The sequence below is a fragment of the Anopheles gambiae genome, chromosome 3, assembly GCF_943734735.2.
Source record: "Anopheles gambiae chromosome 3, idAnoGambNW_F1_1, whole genome shotgun sequence".
NCBI lineage: Eukaryota > Metazoa > Arthropoda > Insecta > Diptera > Culicidae > Anopheles > Anopheles gambiae.
The window spans coordinates 47599701-47617494 of record NC_064602.1 but is presented as its reverse complement, the minus strand read 5'-3'; the positions used below and the strand labels follow the sequence as shown (position 1 = coordinate 47617494).

The 17794-nt window shown below is 43.9% G+C and overlaps 1 protein-coding gene across 2 annotated transcripts in view; it reads left to right on the top strand.

Annotated features, from left to right (window-relative positions):
• LOC1279478 (serine-rich adhesin for platelets) overlaps positions 1–17794 on the top strand; it is a 48739-nt gene that overhangs the window by 12954 nt on the left and 17991 nt on the right. For both annotated transcript variants that reach the window (XM_061654350.1, XM_061654351.1), the window contains exons 3-9: positions 1287–4371; positions 11152–11300; positions 12391–12557; positions 14119–14237; positions 15152–15305; positions 17151–17247; positions 17376–17503. In XM_061654350.1, coding sequence (XP_061510334.1) covers positions 1465–4371; positions 11152–11300; positions 12391–12557; positions 14119–14237; positions 15152–15305; positions 17151–17247; positions 17376–17503 — 3721 coding nt within the window. In that variant the 5' untranslated portion in view covers positions 1287–1464. The remainder of the gene's footprint in view (positions 1–1286; positions 4372–11151; positions 11301–12390; positions 12558–14118; positions 14238–15151; positions 15306–17150; positions 17248–17375; positions 17504–17794) is intronic.

The window sequence follows — 17794 nt, the reverse complement described above, 5'->3', positions numbered from 1 at the left end:
TTCTGTAAACTTTGTTTACGAATTTATAACTTCAGTATCCCACAATAAGAAAGACCTAATAGTTAAATGTTATTTGCTCGATTACCACCTTGCGTTGCTTGCACCCTCTAATAAACAAACTTTGCGTTGGTCACTAGTATCTTTTGTTTAAACACAGAATGGGTTTGTTTGCCAGTACTTGTACAAAGATCCTTTGATGGAGATGGACATTTCCTTGGCAAATGTCACTCGTCTTGTTGCAAGTTGACCAAGATAAGCTGGGAGATGCTTGTCGGAGATTGAAAAACGAGATAAACAAATATAAATTTCTTCAATCCTACCGCAAAACACAACCAACTGGGCACAATGCTACTCATCATGTGATTTATAGTGATGATGGCTTAATGCAAAGCTTTAATGCACATAAACTGAAAAGGATTAAACGCAACACACTCCACATTTAGCTCAGGTTGCCATGTGTAGGGTACATATTAGTGTTGGGTCATACGATTCATTTCACGACCCGACCCGGAGTCGGGTGCAAGCCAGTCGGTATCGATTCCGACCCGTGGGTGCAGCGGGTGCGGTAGGTTGGAGTCGGAATCAAATCCGACCCGCGGGTGCAATGAGTTCGGGTCGACCCGAAAGATCAGTAGGTGCGAGAAAGCATAAGCGACTCCGACCCGTTGGTGCAGCGAGTTCGGGTCGGGTCGGGTCACGGTAGGTTCAGTTTGACACGAGGGTGCAGCGAGTTCGGGTCGACCCGATAGATCAGTAGGTGCGAGAAAGCATAAGCGACTCCAACCCGTTGGTGCAGCGAGTTCGGGTCGGGTCGGGTCACGGTAGGTTCAGTTTGACCCGTTGGTGCGGCGAGTTCGGGTCGGGTCGGATTGAACCTATCTTAACCCGACCCGACCCGAACTCGCTGCACCAACGGGTCGAAGTCGCTTATGCTTTCTCGCACCTACTGATCTATCGGGTCGACCCGAACTCGCTGCACCCTCGGGTCAAACTGAACCTACCGTGACCCGATCCGACCCGAACTCGTTGCACCAACGGGTCGGAGTCGCTTATGCTTTCTCGCACCTACCGGAGTCGTTGCACCCACTGAACCTACTTGTACCTTTCGGGTTGACCCGAACGACTCCGGGTCGTTTACGGATGGCTCCGACCCGATAGGCTCGGGTCGACCCGCCCATCACTAGTACATATTAAAACCCTGGCCCAGAGAATTAACAGTTAAATAGGTTTGTTGTTTTATTTCGTGGCAAGGAATTTACGAAATCTATCTTCTTCTTTCTTTCCAGTCGGCTGATTGCTAAACGAATGCACCGAAGCGAATGATCCAGTGCGCCTTGAACGATTACTCTGAAGTGTCACCTGAAGGGTAACAATCAACCCCTACAAACATTACCTGTTAGGATCATCAAACGCAAACTGGAACATAGCACATTCCAATTCACACCGGAACTGAAACCCCGCAAGATGAACCGACGGGCAACTGCTCTGTGTCTGACACTCCTGGCACTTGGCGTCACCGCGGGTCCAACCCCTGACCAGCCAGCAACAGGGAGAGATGCTGAAGTATTGTTGACTACCGCTTCTTCCGGCCTCTCTTCCGAACAGCCGACAGAACTGTCGTTAGTCGAGACAGTGTCTTCGTTCACGCAGCCTACTGCCGAAGACAGTCAAACGGAAGTGTCATCGTCATCTTCATCATCGTCAGCAACGTCACCAGACCTGCTGCTATCGTCACCGGCATCAGTAGACGTGCCTGTTGACGAAGCGTCGCAATCTATAGCATCGTCTTTGGCGCCCGCAAAGGTTGCGGCAGCATCATTTCCGTCGCCAACACCATCGGAAGCGCCACTAATGGCGTCGAGCACAATTGTCTCTAGTGGTCAAACACCCACGGGCGAGGATTCACTTTCGGTAAGCGCCGCAAGCACTATGGGGCCGGAAACAATAGCAACAACCGAAGTTCTCACGGATGCACCCAAGTCGCTGGAGAGCATCACAAGTACAGCTTCTGCTGGTACGCCGGAGAGCGATTGCGACGATAAGAAAGCATCTGACCTCGAGCCAGAGAGCGAAACTCCGGTGATTAGCTTCGGCATTCGGTTGTTCACGGTAGAGGTGGCCACCGGTACGGAACGTGCAAGTGAAGAGCAAATCGACCTGTCCAATGCAACTCAAGCGCAGGGAAATATGTCCAGCAAAAACACGGCCACGTCCAATCACGATGGTGTTGATCCGATAGACACTACTGCATCGCCGGCTGTTGTGTCTAGCACCGTGGGTTCTCCCGAAAGTTCGCCTAAATTACGCAGTCCAGAGAGCGTAGAAGGCAGCGTTACGTCAACTACAACAAACGGGCAGTCGACCGTTACGATTAATACGCAGGTGATGGCCAACGGAGCAGCTGGTGGTGCATTCGAGCTTCCCGAGGACGCACAGAACGATGCATTTTCCAATGAAATTCACGTCGAGCGAAACATGAAAAATGGGCTTTATCGCATTAAAATAGCCGAAATTACGACGGACGAGTTTGACAACGGGCTGCGCGAAAACGATAACGAAAATATGCTAATGACGGACACGATGGGTTCGCAAGGGAGCCGTCAACTACCTTTACATAAATCTGTCTACCCAAGCAAGATTAACATTGATGATTTTTATCCTTCGAAGCTGGAGGACTTCAAGCCGGATCAGGCACAGCAGCATTTGAACTCCGACGAGGAGCAACGCCTGCGGGAGAAGGACATTCTGCGTAACGAAGACGGTGAGCGACTGTTCGAGTCTACCATCATGAAACCCTCGGACATACTGCCCGTACTGACGACGACCGAGGTGGACGAAAAAGCTGAACAGTTGCAGGAGCAACTTTTGGGAGACGGCATGGAGCGTCCGTCTAACGTTGGCACGGTGACAAGCGCCAGTAGCAGTAGCAGCGTAAGTAGCAGCAGCAGCAGCAGCAGCAGCAGCAGTATTAGTCCTATAAACAATGCGACGGGCCAGGATAGCGGTGACATTTCTACCACAAAGATAGAGATCGAACTAATCGATGACACGTCGGAAACATCCGCCAGCGATGAGCGCAGCAGCAAGCCAACCATCGACAACATCACGGAAAAGCTTGAAGAGAACGACGAGGTGATTAGTCGTATCGAAGAAAACTTTAAGGGCTTCCGGGCTTTTGAAGGAACTGCTGGGGGCGACGACGAGGAGGAGTACCGCGATGCCGTGGAAGGTCGGAAGGATGATGAAGTAATCACGATTGCCATCTCCTCGGTTACATTTTCATCATCGCAGCAAGATTCTACCCAAACCGCACCACCCCCGTCGGCATCCGTGTCGACAGTGGCCGCAGCGGAGCAGCAGCCTATAGATGAGGAAGATGGTGTACCAGTTAGTGGCAGTGATATCGTGAAGAATAGCTATGGCAACCTGTTCATACCACGACGTGTCAAAAAGAACGACCCTTCGACAGCTACCAAGCTCGCCCAGTTAGGCAAAACTGCTCCGCTAAAAAAGATTGACTTTGCCGCCACCAAATTCAACACCGACAACAATGCACCGGTCGGGCTGTCCGATTCTGCTGATGGAAGCAAAAAGGATAAGCCCGAGTTCTCTACAACAAAGTTCTACAACAGCAAGGAGCTATACAGTGAGCTGCATCATCAGGCACTGGTCCCCAATCGTACGCAGACAGTAGCAAAGTCCAAAGCTACCGCCGCCATCCTATCGGAAAAGGATATTATTACTGCGAAAACAATGTCCAAACCAGCGCAGGCCATTTTGGCCGCTTCTTCCAGGAAGTCGTCCAGAGCGCAAGCAACTTCATCTACTGGAGCAGATAATGCCGGAGCTAAAGCTGATCTCAAGCAGCACACCTTAAAGACAAACTTCGTGCTTAATGAGCCAACAGTCCCAGTTGGTACAAAGTCGACCAAACCAGGCAGTGCGAGTGCGTCTGAGGACTTGCAACAGAGAAAAATTAAGTCGCTCGGTTCAGCTGCTTCGGCGATCATTGCGGCCACGGCAAAACTGGCCAAACCAAGTCGCCCTTCTTCGACAACAACTACCACGACCGCAGCAGCAGCTGCTGCTACAACGACAACCTTTAACTCGATGACTACGACGGTTGCATCGTCTGCAGTGTTCCCATCGCAACCCGGCAGCAATGATTCTAACCGGCTCGGTGTCACGACTGTTGGATCCAGCAGAATCGATGAAACTGTGCAATCGATCGGCGTAGCATCAAAGCCATCGGTACCGTTGTCCCGTTTGCACGAGAAAATTAATACGCTCGATTGTGAAATTCAAAGCATTGCTCCTGATTCGAGCGTTTGGCGGGGCAACGAAACGCACGAGCTGCAGCTACCGGCCATGGTGAGTAGCTTATGGATAATTAAAGTTAGTTGATGCTTTTAATCACTGCTGAAAAGTTTTGTCTCTAGTCTGAGTGGAGCTAATTCACTTAACTAATGTTTGCTTAAAAGCATGTTATCGCTTTTTAGATAATTAGGATTATGATTATTTTGAAAAAACTACTACATCCTTTATCACTTTGACCGCCGGCCTGACGTCACAGTTTGCGAGTGAGCACGTAGCGCATGACAAGAGAGCGATGAGAGCGACAATTGTTCGTGCGACTATTATCACTCTTTTGTTTCATTTCGATAACGGCGTAGCACATGTCGTTCTCGTTCTCTCTTTCCTACCTCATTCGTTATCAAGAGAATTGGTGAGCGTCAGATACAGAGCTGAGCGGTGAACAAAGCCGTCGTGCGATTTCATATGACGCGGCGCTTAAAGTGTTAAAGAATGGATTGAAATTAACATAATGCTTTTCATGTAGGCGTAGATAATTAGGATTATAATTATTTTGAAAAAGGGCTACATCCTTTGAAATTGAAATTATGGTAATTGAAATTGAAATTATTGAAATGGATTGAAATTAACATAATGCTTTTCACGTAGGCGCATTTAGTTGCAGAAGTGCAATTAAATAACACGCCCTAAACAATCTAACGATAATGCAAATAAATCGTAACATTCATAGAAGCTTTTCAAATCTATGCGCGCGACTGGAAACATAAGCTCAATGAACAAGATGGTGGCACTGGAAGCCAATAAGAGCTAACTTATCCGTTTGTTTAGTAGAGTAGTTGCTGTGCTTTGGTATGGGCTCTGTCCCAAGCACCGTCCACCGTTCTGGCTGATGTTTCAGAAGTCTGAAACATTGTATCCACCCAATAAGCTAACCGGAATCCACTGTAGTCTGATAAAAAGCACGCCCTTTCACGAGCTGTACATAGCCACGGTGCTGGGAAAAAGGGGAAAACTAATTCAATTAATTTTGCTATCGCTTGCTTTATGGAGTCGTATTTTTTTATTTGTTGATTTAGCTTTGTTCTGGTTGAATTCATTAGCTATATCTTCAAAATGCAGTTTTATGCGAGCAACGGTATGAGAGGTATCTTTTTCATGGGTGTGTATTGGGCGAACGGGGTGCTCTGTGGGTGTTGGTTGGAAAAGAAATGTGTCGCAAGGCAGGTTGTGGATATTAATTTAACGAGTTTTTGGCAAAGTTCAAGATAAGACTTAATACAAAAAGAAATAAAACAAATATGTTCAAGAAGAAAAACATTATCCTCTCTTCTTCTTCTTTTTGGAGTAACGTCCCACGTGGTCATATCCACGGCTATACAGGCTTTCGAGACTGAATTACTACTATGGAAACTGGATGGCCGATCCATAGGAGACTTGACGCTGTTTCTTTATTAATTAGAGAATTGGTGTTTATACATTCTGAGATAAGTCCGAAAATGAAGTCCTGATTGTGTTCCCCGCACACATTTGGAAAACAGGTTCATACGACACTGTTTAATCTCACTATTTAGGATAATTTGTTTTTCGCGAAAACTTTTTTCAACCCTTTAATATTTACCAGCAGTCGTTGGTTGTGTAGCAAAGTTGGAAGCAAATTTATTTTCGACATTCACATTATATTTAAAGTTTCCCCATCGAGCCGAACGCTTAAACCTTAACGAAGATATTTTGTGTTTCGTTAAGAACGGTAAAACATGACAGGGCTGTGCATTTCGATTAGTACGATACCTTCGACTTGTACCGTGGTTTTTTACTCTAGATAAGCTCGACAGCATAAAATCTGACATGTTGAATCAGAAAACAATGCACACAAGTGATATGAGGCAACTGTCGAGAACTGCCGATGGAACGAACTGAACAGAAAAAATAATAAAAACAACAGAACAATCTTATCCTACCGCATTACAGTGCCAGGATGATAAAACGCACCGTACACCGCTTGCTTTATCTTCCGTTCACTTGTCAACAACAGCCGGAATACACCGTTTTGAATGCGCCATTTACGATGTGTCTTTTCATGCCATCACCAGTGCCTACGACATGTTCCGGCCGCACTATGGGGTCTTAAGGTAACAACAATCTTTATCGTGCAACCGGCTTTAAAGCCTTCTCAGTGAACAATTATTCGCTTTCATGGGCATTCCAACGTAGTGTAGGTAGTATCAAAATTGTAAATTTTTCATGTTCATTTAAAAGATGACATAAGTTGTAATATTTTAGTAAATCTATATGAAGTGCTTATTTTTTAAGCAATCTCTTTTTGGAAGCCTTGCGAAAGTTTATACTTTAAATATGGACAGTAAAGTACCTTGTTATAACGCTTGTCCTATTCTAAAAGCAAAGGAACAAGTGGGTACTGTTTCCCTATCATGCTTAAGCCTACTGGCCTGTCATTAACGCCATAGTGCTGCCTTTCTGTTGTTGTTAACTCAACCGATACGAAATAACTGTTTTCCTCCTGATTCTGAGTCAGGGAGAAGAAAAGATGGCATGCAAATTGCTCCCGGAAAGGGATGAAAAATGGAAGCCAATGTCAAAAAGGGTTTACCTCGTTTATATGCGTTCCCCCTCGGCCAGGTGTTACAAGGTGATACGGAATGCGGAACGGCACCAGTCTTCGTTGTGCATTCTTTTGCCGGAGTAATGTTTCGTAATTACCACTGTTGCCTTACTGCAATCATGCAGTTAATCTCGGTTCATGGGATGTGCCCGTGCAGGGCCGTTGCGGTTAGCAAAACGTGTACTCAAAAAATGATGTTTCATAAGCGGCACTCGTATGGAATGAGCTTGTGAAATATTAAACCAACAACCAAAACAAGCTAAATTACAATTGTGAATATTATGCGGATGCTTCGAGGCTTACAAAAAGTTTATTTTTCATACTGTTATGCAAGCTGTTCTAACGTAACGCTAATGTTAATGTTAATGTGTGAAATAATGTGATATAGCTTTAGGATGGTTCTTAAGTGATATCTTAAGGATGGATGTGATATCTTAAGTGTTACTGAACGCTATTTCTTGAAACATACATATAATATAATATATGCATATATATATATATATATATATATATATATATATATATATATATATATATATATATATATATATATATATATATATATATATATATATATAAAGTGGCCACGGGATATATAAAGTGACAAATATAAAGTGTATAAGCACAAAGTGGCTCGGATTGGAACTTGAATTATAGAAACTGTATAAAAAGGATGTTGTTTTTTAAATCGGTTTGCATTTTTTGAACATCATATAGATATTTTAAATGATAATATGTTTATATACCCATTGGATTTAGATCTTTATTAAAAAAATAGATTTTGATGTGTTTAATTTATACACATTTACTCTAAACATGAAAGGCAAGACGTATAACTTCTGCACGGGAATTCCAACGAACTTCATACACACTGCCTACGAAAGTAATGGTAAATTCACAACTTGGAGAAAAAAACTACCTCATCATTGCTTTTAATGCAAGATGCCCTGAAGCGAAAGAAACTGAATACCAAAGATGAATTGAAATTATTCGAGAGTTTCAACCAAATGTGTGGTTTCATGCACACTCAATCTTTTGTGGTATTGAAAAGAATTGAATGATATGGTTCACTTACTACCATAGTACAATCTTAACTTATTCGTCATATTTAAAAATGAGCATATATTGCTGTTGTTTGATGTCGATCGTTATTCTGAAGCAATTTTGAGCTGTGCACAAAACCAAGCTTATCATGTTAGGAATGATAGGGTTGGCCTAAAAGTGTTTACAAACTATAGTTTAATTAACGCGCACAGGAAGAAACCACGGCAGGGACCACTGCAATGAGTGAGGCCTTTTTTCGCGTCCCTTTTTTCCTGCAACGGGGGCTCATGGCGCAAAATATAGGAACCGTCAAAATTTCCACCTAATAAATTAATTAATACGAGAGTACCCATCGGTCGGAAAGTTGGTGTTTATGTTGCCACAGTTTTTCCATTGTGTGTGCTAACCCGTTTTATTACTACACCACACTGTGTGGGCTGACTGGGATGACTTTATCCATATTTCATTACAAAAATGACCGAGCAATATCTGCGCCGCTCGAATGGATTCTGTAACGATAAATTATGCTTGTTTTGTATTTTGTAGGAATATTGGATCCCAAGCTTTACGAAAAACACATAAATTCTACTCATGAATTATTGGAAGCTTTTCTGTAAAGCAATAATAAAATTTAATTCTTTATGTATTATTTTACATATTTTCAACGTATTAATATAGCACATTCACCGAAACAGTTTGGATGTTTATTATGATAAAGCAATTGTTAATACACGGAATACCCATAAGTCGGATGGTTTGTTTCTGGTAAACGAGTCATACATACTTTTCCATTCATTATGCTGCAAGTATTAAGTTTAACATTTTTGAAATACTTCAAACAGTTATAATATTAGTTAAAACATACCAGACCAATGAATGTAGATTCATTTCATTGATTTTTGTAGAGAACCTACAAATAATTCTTTTGAATATTTCGTACACTCTAGAAAAGATATTTGTTTGTAATTCTTAAGCCATCCACCATTTTATGTAGCAGCTGAATGCGAGTAAACTCGAAAGTAGAAAGGATTTTTTTATGTTTCAACCTTTTCAAGTCCCAGTATCTGTTATGCTGCCATTGCTGCGCATGCATTCAAAGTTTTTCAATTCTGTTTTCAGATAGCTAGTTTGCTACGGTTGGAATAAATTAAAGTGATAAATGTTTTTTCTCTTTTTGTTTCTTATAGCTTCCATTTTCCTAGTTTTTCACGCTTGTTGACCGGTTTATTCATTCAAGTTCATTCAGGGTTTTTTTTCCTTCCGTCGTTGAATATACTTTTGTGCTAAATGTTTGCCCAAACAACGTTTGATCTTGTGAAGAAGAACTTGCAGCGGAATATCAGTGAAAAAGAAAAAATAAACAGAAATGGAAAAGATAGTTTGGAGCATCGTTTCCATGCACTATTCGCTTTTCGGTAGATGGAATCGATAAATGTAAACTTGAGGTCGTTTCGTGTGTTTGAAAGAATGTGCTTGATGATGGTAATTAGTGCTTCTATTTGTAGTGATTGCCATTCCCCAAGCAAATGACTTTGATTGGCATTTCTGACAGATTTTAGAACGTCTGCCGCTGTATCCCATAGCCTTACCGGTACATGAGTCTTTCATGTACAGCGGATCATTGCACTACTAGTATGGGCGATATTAAATGGTAGTCCATTCATCATCATTGACTTAATGACAGCCGTCGATGTTCCGAAGGCTACGAATTTATGGTCGGTTGCACGACGCATCTTCACCCTTGCTTCCGTCTAGGAAAACATGTGCGAGGTTCGCCGTATGGCTCGTTTCAAGGAGCAGAATAATGAAAATCACCGTCACCATCAGCCGAACCCTTATCATGACGCTTCCACTGCCGCCTTCACGCGAATCCGATTATCGCCGTGAATGTAGCAAGATATGGTCCGCTGAGTTTGCTACCATTGCCGCACGGTCAACCCCCGGTACGGTATTTGGTGCGAGTGATAATATTTCAATTTGTATGCAAATCTGCGCTGTTAATTTATCGCTTCCAAATCCCACAATTCATCCACCCATATTGCTGAGCAAATGTGTCCTGCTCGCGGAAGAATTACGACCAGCGACCACCAATCGACACCGTTTTAATGATATGGCATATGCATGAGCTTCGCGTCGGGTGCCGTCCCTGATGCGAGCCTGTGTACAATCGGTATTTATCATACATGTCATACATGATACGCTAATAAGTACGATTAAAGCTCTACCCTCGGTTAAGTTACACACCTCGGAGGAATGACCCGTCTACCGGTTGACTACCAGGCTTTGCTTCATTTTTGAATGCACGGGCTGGCCATTCTCGGGATGAAAAACAAAACCATTCAAGCCGCACGTGTAGTCCTTGGGGCTTTGTATTTTTCATACAGCTTGACCTCCATCGTTCGCTACATCCCACAACTGGCTGAGATATCCATTAAGCTGTCAGTAAGTTGATGGATATTGTAAGGTCCACCCGTATGTAATGCGTACGTGACAGCAATGTTTTTGACGTTTACAAAGCTTATGATACGGCAGGCTATATCAGTTTTGGCACGCGCACTGGCAAACTTTATCCGATCGTCCAGGACGGGGTGAATGTCCAGCATATTCACTCAACCCCGCTGGATGATGGCTTAATAGCTTGAAATACGGCCTAATTCTTGGAAATAAATCCAACCCATCATCATTTGTGAACTGCCGTTCTACGATGAACAATTGATAAGTACAGAGGGTGTTTGGAGGGGATGGGGGGAGTGTGGGATAGAAAGGCATGAAAGCTGAGCCATATCTGCATGAGCCAAAAATCCTTTGATACTGCTCCATCGAACAAATCCGTCAACATTCTTCTGTAACATTCCATCCAACCGGGATATCTTACCAAACTTTGGGCGCGCCCTTAGGCAAGAGTAGAACAAACGAAGGAATGTTGACTATTTCGCCCAGATAGAATGGTCTCAGATATCTTAGAATCGGCCACCAAAACTTCGGCAGCAACGTATCTTTGCGTGCAAGGATATTTTGTCTTTGAAGACGAAACATATTATAAAAAAAAGATTATATTCTTGTTTACTACTTATCGGATGTCTTGTTTGCTGGTGTTACTCATTTTACGTTGTTCGTTCCAAAATGCAAATAGTTTTAATAATTCAATCACTCTTTTATTTTTATTCTCGCAGACACCGGAAGACTGTTCGGCCGGTTCTAGCTGCACACCTACCACCATCTCCTGGGAAGGAACAGCGGACATTCAGTCTGGCGATGTGCTCATTGTTGAAATTGACGATCATCATCTAATTCCATCAAACTACAACAAATCCTCCGAAGGGTATGTAACGTACATGCTTCTTAATTTGTTCTAGCCAAGATATTTATTGCTATTTGTTGTGAGCTTAATATTAAATACTCAGAAAAGTGTTTGCTAAAATACCGCCACAGGCGACATTCATTTGCGCGACGGATTCGTCTAATTTGATCAAATCCTAGGGATAGGTTCAAGGCAAGTCTGGTTAAGGCAAGAAGTATCCCCGATGGCAGGCGATAACTCACCTCAAGTACGGCTTGACGGTTGACTTATTGTCTAAAATTACACTTTCGCAGAATCATCTGCATGGGAGGTACGGTCTGGTTGGCTGTTCCGTTTATCCTAGATATTAGGTTGATTACATTAATAACTCTCGCTGAGCTGAGGGCCCAACATTGTAGCTATTTATACTACGCTTCAGCAGTAGCTCTTTCCAGCGTACCACCTGCGTTGCACTATTACAGCCTCAAAGTTTAGTAGCGATCAGAGCCGTGTTTCATTACTCGGGTTAATTACCTGGAAGCGTCACAGAAACTACGCATTCGGCCAAAATAACGCCCAGCAATCGTATTTCCTCGTAAAGGCTGGCCAGTAAATCGTAGCAGCAGTAACCTTTAGGCGAATAACAAATAGAGGAGGTTACGATTCGGTAGACGGTTGGGTGCATCTCGTCGGCAGCACCAAAGCGTTCATTTTAGCCATTTTTGCTGCCCTTGATGATGAATGGTGGTCCTCGCCGCGTGCGGTACGCAACCGGTGAGAAAACTCTTATCGCAACCGTATGACGCTTTTCACCATTTTCGAGGTTTTGCTTGCACACTAGGTAATTCGATAGCCGGGTCAGTCTCTAACTGATATCAAACACCTCCCCTCCCTCGCCATCTAAGCGCCATTTATTGCAAGTGGTTACGCTCATTTTCACATCCCTCACCGGAAGCTGGTAATGTATCCGGTGGGAACGTTACGCTGCTCACAGTCGAGCATCTTACCATTTTCCAGCGCGTTGCACACGAAATAAATCATCATTTTTCTTTTCCCATTTTCCCAACGCGACCTTCTTGCTCTCTCGTGCGCCCACCGCCGTGTTGCTGTCCACCTTTTTAATTAAAATCAGCGCCCATCACACGACCACCGCCGTTTATCAAGTTACGCGGCTCGGGCACGAAAACTGCGACATTACCGAAGGCGTCCTGCTCGACATCACGCCGCTTGTGGCCGACGGCAAGAAGCTGGTCACCCTTTACGACAAGGATCTGACGGAGGGAATTAATCTACTAATTGGTAAGTAAGATCTATCTCATGTTTCTTTCGCGCCTTCCAGCAACGACCACCGATTTTGGATGTGCTGCCTTATTAGTTGGTCCCTTTGCGGGTATGGATACCGGCCCGCCCGCAACGGTTAGGAGGATTTTGATATGCTCTTTTTTACATACCGTTTACCGGCCGACTGAATCGAGCCTGATGGCGGTTTGCCTGTGCACACTGGTGCACAGGGGAGGTATAGCAGAAGGTACCCCAAAAGGTCATCGGGATCGTTTCCAGGACGAAAACTTGACGAAATACTTCATCTCTACCAGGAATTTGGAGTTGTTCCGATACAGCCAGTTTGCTTCGGAAGCTGTAAATAAGCAGTGGATCTTGGGTGTCCGGTCAGGCGAAGGACCGATTAGCCCCAAGCGTTGGTCCAGAAATGGTGTTTTTTGTTTTGTATTTTATCCATCTATTTGGTGCCTAGAAAACAGCAAAGACAATCTACGTGACACGAATGAATATCGTTAATTTGCTAATAGAATCGACATTACTTTAGGGGGTGAGGGATTAGGGTTTAGGCATATCATAACAGTTGAACTTTTCCGATTCCTATTGATCGACATTTAGCAACCTATTTAAATGGATGATGAGATGGAAATCATAACAAAAACAAACAGTGTGTTGTGCTTTCATTGCAGCTATTATGGGATATAGTAAAGAATATGGTATCAAGTTTGCTTAATTTGTGCTTATTATGTTTATCATAAGCATTTAATAAGTAATTTATGTAGATCTGAATAGGCCCAACAAGTATTGACTTCTTCTTCTTTGGCACAACAACCGTTGTTGGTCAAGGCCTGCCTTGTACCCACTCTAGTGAAGTGAGCTTTGGCTTTCAGTGACTTATTGTTACTCAGTCAGTCCTACGTATGTCAGATAGTCCTACGCATGGGGGCACGGTCTATTCGGGGCTTGAACCCATGACGGATATGTTATTAAGTCGTACGAGTTGACGACTGAATCACCAGACCAGACCCATAGTAAAGTATTGACTAAATAAATTAAATAACAATCTGTTCAATTTGTTAAATGAGTTAAAGCTTAAAGTTTTCCTTTGTGTAAACTTCTACCAAGGATTAGATTTGATATACAACATACTAATACTTAAGTACGACGACTATTACTCATCAGGCTTTTATTTGTTCATGTTTCAAACATATAAATGTCATAATACTTTAAAAATTATTAAATATTTCCTCAATTACAACATAACCATATTACATTATTTCGTTACATTCAGGGTAAATTTAATTTAATTAATGATATATTTAATTGTTTTCGTTGATTTGTTCGTACTGATGTTGCTTGTGGTATTTAAGAAGACAAACATTTCATTTCGTGACAGTTTGAAATACAGTGCTCCTCTCCATTAAACTCAGCCAGTAGCAAAACACACCCAAATCTCAGCCGTACTCATAACCGCTGAGTTTGTGATTCGGTTTCAATGGTGTCGTTCGCTTCGGTTCAGCGCATTGCCAAAACTGCGCCATTTGGTGTCCATTACAGCTTCGCCTTTGTTCTTTCATTTCAGTGGTGTCTGAGCAGTGGGGCCAACAGTGCGTCCGTCTGAAGGTGACCGTAAAGTCAGATAATTGTGGCGAAAATGCTGACTGCTCCGGAAAGGGTGTATGCTACTCCAACAATTCCATGGTAAGTTAGCGGGCTGGTTTCGTTTCGCATTCGTAGCAGCGCAGCGTGGTCGAGCCAGCATCTCCCTTTTTTTGGGGGGTGCGCTGATTATTTCACTGAAATAAGAAGCCCAACAGAGAAATCGCTCTCCACACACACACACATAGAACAAGTATGAAGCAAATGCTTCACCCGCTGGCATCGCTGGCTGCAAAATTGTCCAGCCACACAAAAACGCACGCCCAAATGTGGCATTAGCGTGAGCTTGAATCAATCCAGCAGCTCATCAACGTTTATTATGCCCGTTGACCATGACCGGAAACCGATGACGCTCGAATGCGCAGCAACTGCTGAACGGCGGTTCCGGATGGGCCGAAATGAAATAGTGACCTCATTAATGGAGGATTGTCGTAGCCGATGCGGAGGATGGTAAAGCATTAAGCACATTTTATGCCCGACGCTTCCCGACGCTCACGAAGCGCGCGCCGGACCCGTTCGTCCTTCGAGTGTTGGCGCGTCCCCATCCGCGCACATCCGTCCTTCCGTCCTTCCTTTCCTTTTCCCAATCTTTTCCAACGAGATGTTACCGCATTTGTCATGGTAATGATGATGATAATGCCATTGCTGATGCGGTTGCTGCTGATGCCGTTGATGGAAATGCTTGTGCCGTAGAACGACGAGATGCAGATGCGCGGGGGAGGCGCCTACAAAAACGGGATGATTTCATCTGTACAGCATCACAGTTTTGCAGATGCTTCGCATTCGCAGAGTGCACGGTGAAAGCGGAAATGTGGTGGTGTGTGCGTTCCATTGTTGCATTTTCTATTGATTTCTCACACTATGACTTTTCCATCTCTTTTTTTTCTTGCTCTATGTGCATCTGTGTGTCTTTTCCAACCCCGCCCCGATCATTTGGTACGATTTTGCGGCTCCAGGAAGGGTACGAGTGCCAATGCTGCAGCGGTTTCGCCGGCACACACTGTGAGGAGATTGATGCCTGCAGCCCTTCGCCCTGCACGAATAACGGAATCTGCGTCGATTTGTCACAAGGACACGAAGGCAGCGCTTATCAGTGTCTCTGCCCGTACGGTAAGTGTCGCAGTTTTAGTCACGGGTATTGTACGATTTGATTGCTTTTTGTATGCACGGGTAATAGTTTCCAAACCTTCCAATGCGACATTTTTATAAAAATGGTGCTCAATCAAGCATTTTGATAAACAAGCATTGAAAAATCGTTTTTTCTTGTTCGATATTTAGCTCTGCTAACTAAAAAAAAGTACAACAAAAAGTAGATAAGTTTTGGTAAACCTTCCTAATATCGGAATGATCAATACATCGTCGTTATGGCAATACAATTTAAGAGAATATATACACAAATCTGAGCCATATAAACACACTACGAGAAACTAGTCTCTATTATGTTTGTATTACGAATAAAATATTAAAAATTACTTATCTAACTTTCCAATACCGTTAGAGAGCAACAACAAAAAACAACATTGTTTATGAATACTCCACATTTTCTACGTTCCCATGTCTCCTAATAGCAAATTGATTGTGTGCAACCGTAGCCCGTTCATATTGAACAACAACTCACCAAGTCACGTTCATCCTTACCACGATAGCCTCCAGGAACGGTGGCAGCTGAAATCGTAGTCCCAATGCTCACATAAAACACACACACACACACTTACACATAGACACAAACAAACCGGTGGTTATTCAGCCAAACGATCATGGCCAATGCAAGCCCACACTTGCGCGAAACATTTATTGCCACAATCACCGCACAATAACAATCTCAATTTGCATCGGGTTAGCGTGCAGTATTACTGTAGCACCGTCGTGCATCAAAAGCCGAACACTATTTTTCCGAAAACGCTTTTCGAACGCTTCCGCATGGCCAATTCCGCACGGCCAGCGGGTACTTAAGGCGAACAATGCCAGGGCAAAAAAAACAACAGTGAACATAAATAAAAGTAAAACAAGCTTAATGCCTAATCCTGCTCTTTATGCGCCGGTGTTCGGCGTTTCGCAATTGCAAACAAATCCCGACCGGCAAGCTGAACGCCGTGTCGCCGCCCAGCTGCCACTGCCAATGAGTTTTTTTTGCTTTGTTTATGGGTGCGTGTGTTGTTGAGTATTTGTGGGTTTGTTTCAATTTCATTCAGCGCCGCGAGAAACGCGAGACGAAAATCAGGATCGCATAAAAATTTATATCGCTGCGCGTTTTATTTGCATTTGCGTTGCGTTTCCTTGCGCTGCTAGTAGTGCGGTGCGGTGTGGTTTCTTTTTTGCCACTTTCCCTCACATTCTGCTGGCGTATATAAGCGTTTGAAAAAAAAGCCAGCGAGTTTGTGCATAGATGGAGATGTTTTTGTTCGGTTTTTTTTAATACATCCTCCCGAATCCTGACGACGACGATACGTCACCGAATCGAAAACAGTCAACCTGACCCGAACCGCGCGTATCGATAAAATATTGAACTTGGGTGGGATCGGTCCTTTCCGTGTAGCCCTGCTGGCTGTTTTTCGGGTTTTGCGGCGGTTGGAATTGTTTCGGTTTTATGTGGGTCCGATTTGAATATTTTACGACCAATGATACCCCGAATTCCGTCGCTCGCGTAACGGTCTCCCACGCCCAGCTGCAGCAACGGTCTACTGCATTCATCGCGTGATGGATGTGCCTGGTCGGTCCGGGTTTTGATGTGTTGTATTTACATTTGCAACCTTTTTAGACTCGGAGTCAGAGAAGTCAATAGGTCAAACCATACAATTGGGACAAATTTGTTTCGTTCTTACTCTCCTTCTTATTTCCTCCTTTCGTCATTGTTCGTCCCCAATCTAATAGTGTTCTTTATACTTTTGTACTGTAGTTTTTTGGCATCGTGTTTCTGTGGCCTCCTTTTTGACGTAACCGTTTCTTCTCCTACAGGCTATACCGGTAAAAACTGTCAATTCGAGTCCGATCCGTGCAACCCATCGCAGTGCCTGAACGGTGGTACCTGTGTTGGGAATTCGACACATTTCAGGTTAGTGTGCCATGTCATGGTGTTTGAATGTCTCATCGGAGCCCTCAACCCAATTAGCATAATGCCGTTGCCCCACCATAGTGCACCACACTAATCAGCTGTTCGTGCATTCGCTATCCCTTCTTCAGGTGTGACTGTACTTCCGGCTACACTGGACCGCTGTGCCAGCACAACTTGAATGAATGCGAATCGTCGCCCTGTGTGCACGGTATCTGTGTCGACCAGGAGGATGGCTTCCGCTGCTTCTGTCAACCAGGTGAGTAAGCTTGTGCAGTAAAACACGCTCCGCGCAATGTTCCTGAGTACGCCCCGTCATCGGTGAGTGTGCGGTCGCGTCCAAATACCGCGATGCATCTTGTTTCACTGCAAAAGGCCTGCCAGTTACAGTTGGTCCACAGGGAGAAGCTCTCGCGCTCGTGCATATTTCGTGCAAATGCACCGAGTGTGTAATGGATTGACAACCTAAAATTGAAGTCGCCGTGCTGAACGGCATCCGTTGGGTGGGATAAAATAATGATAGAAAAATTTGCACAAGACACCGATGCAC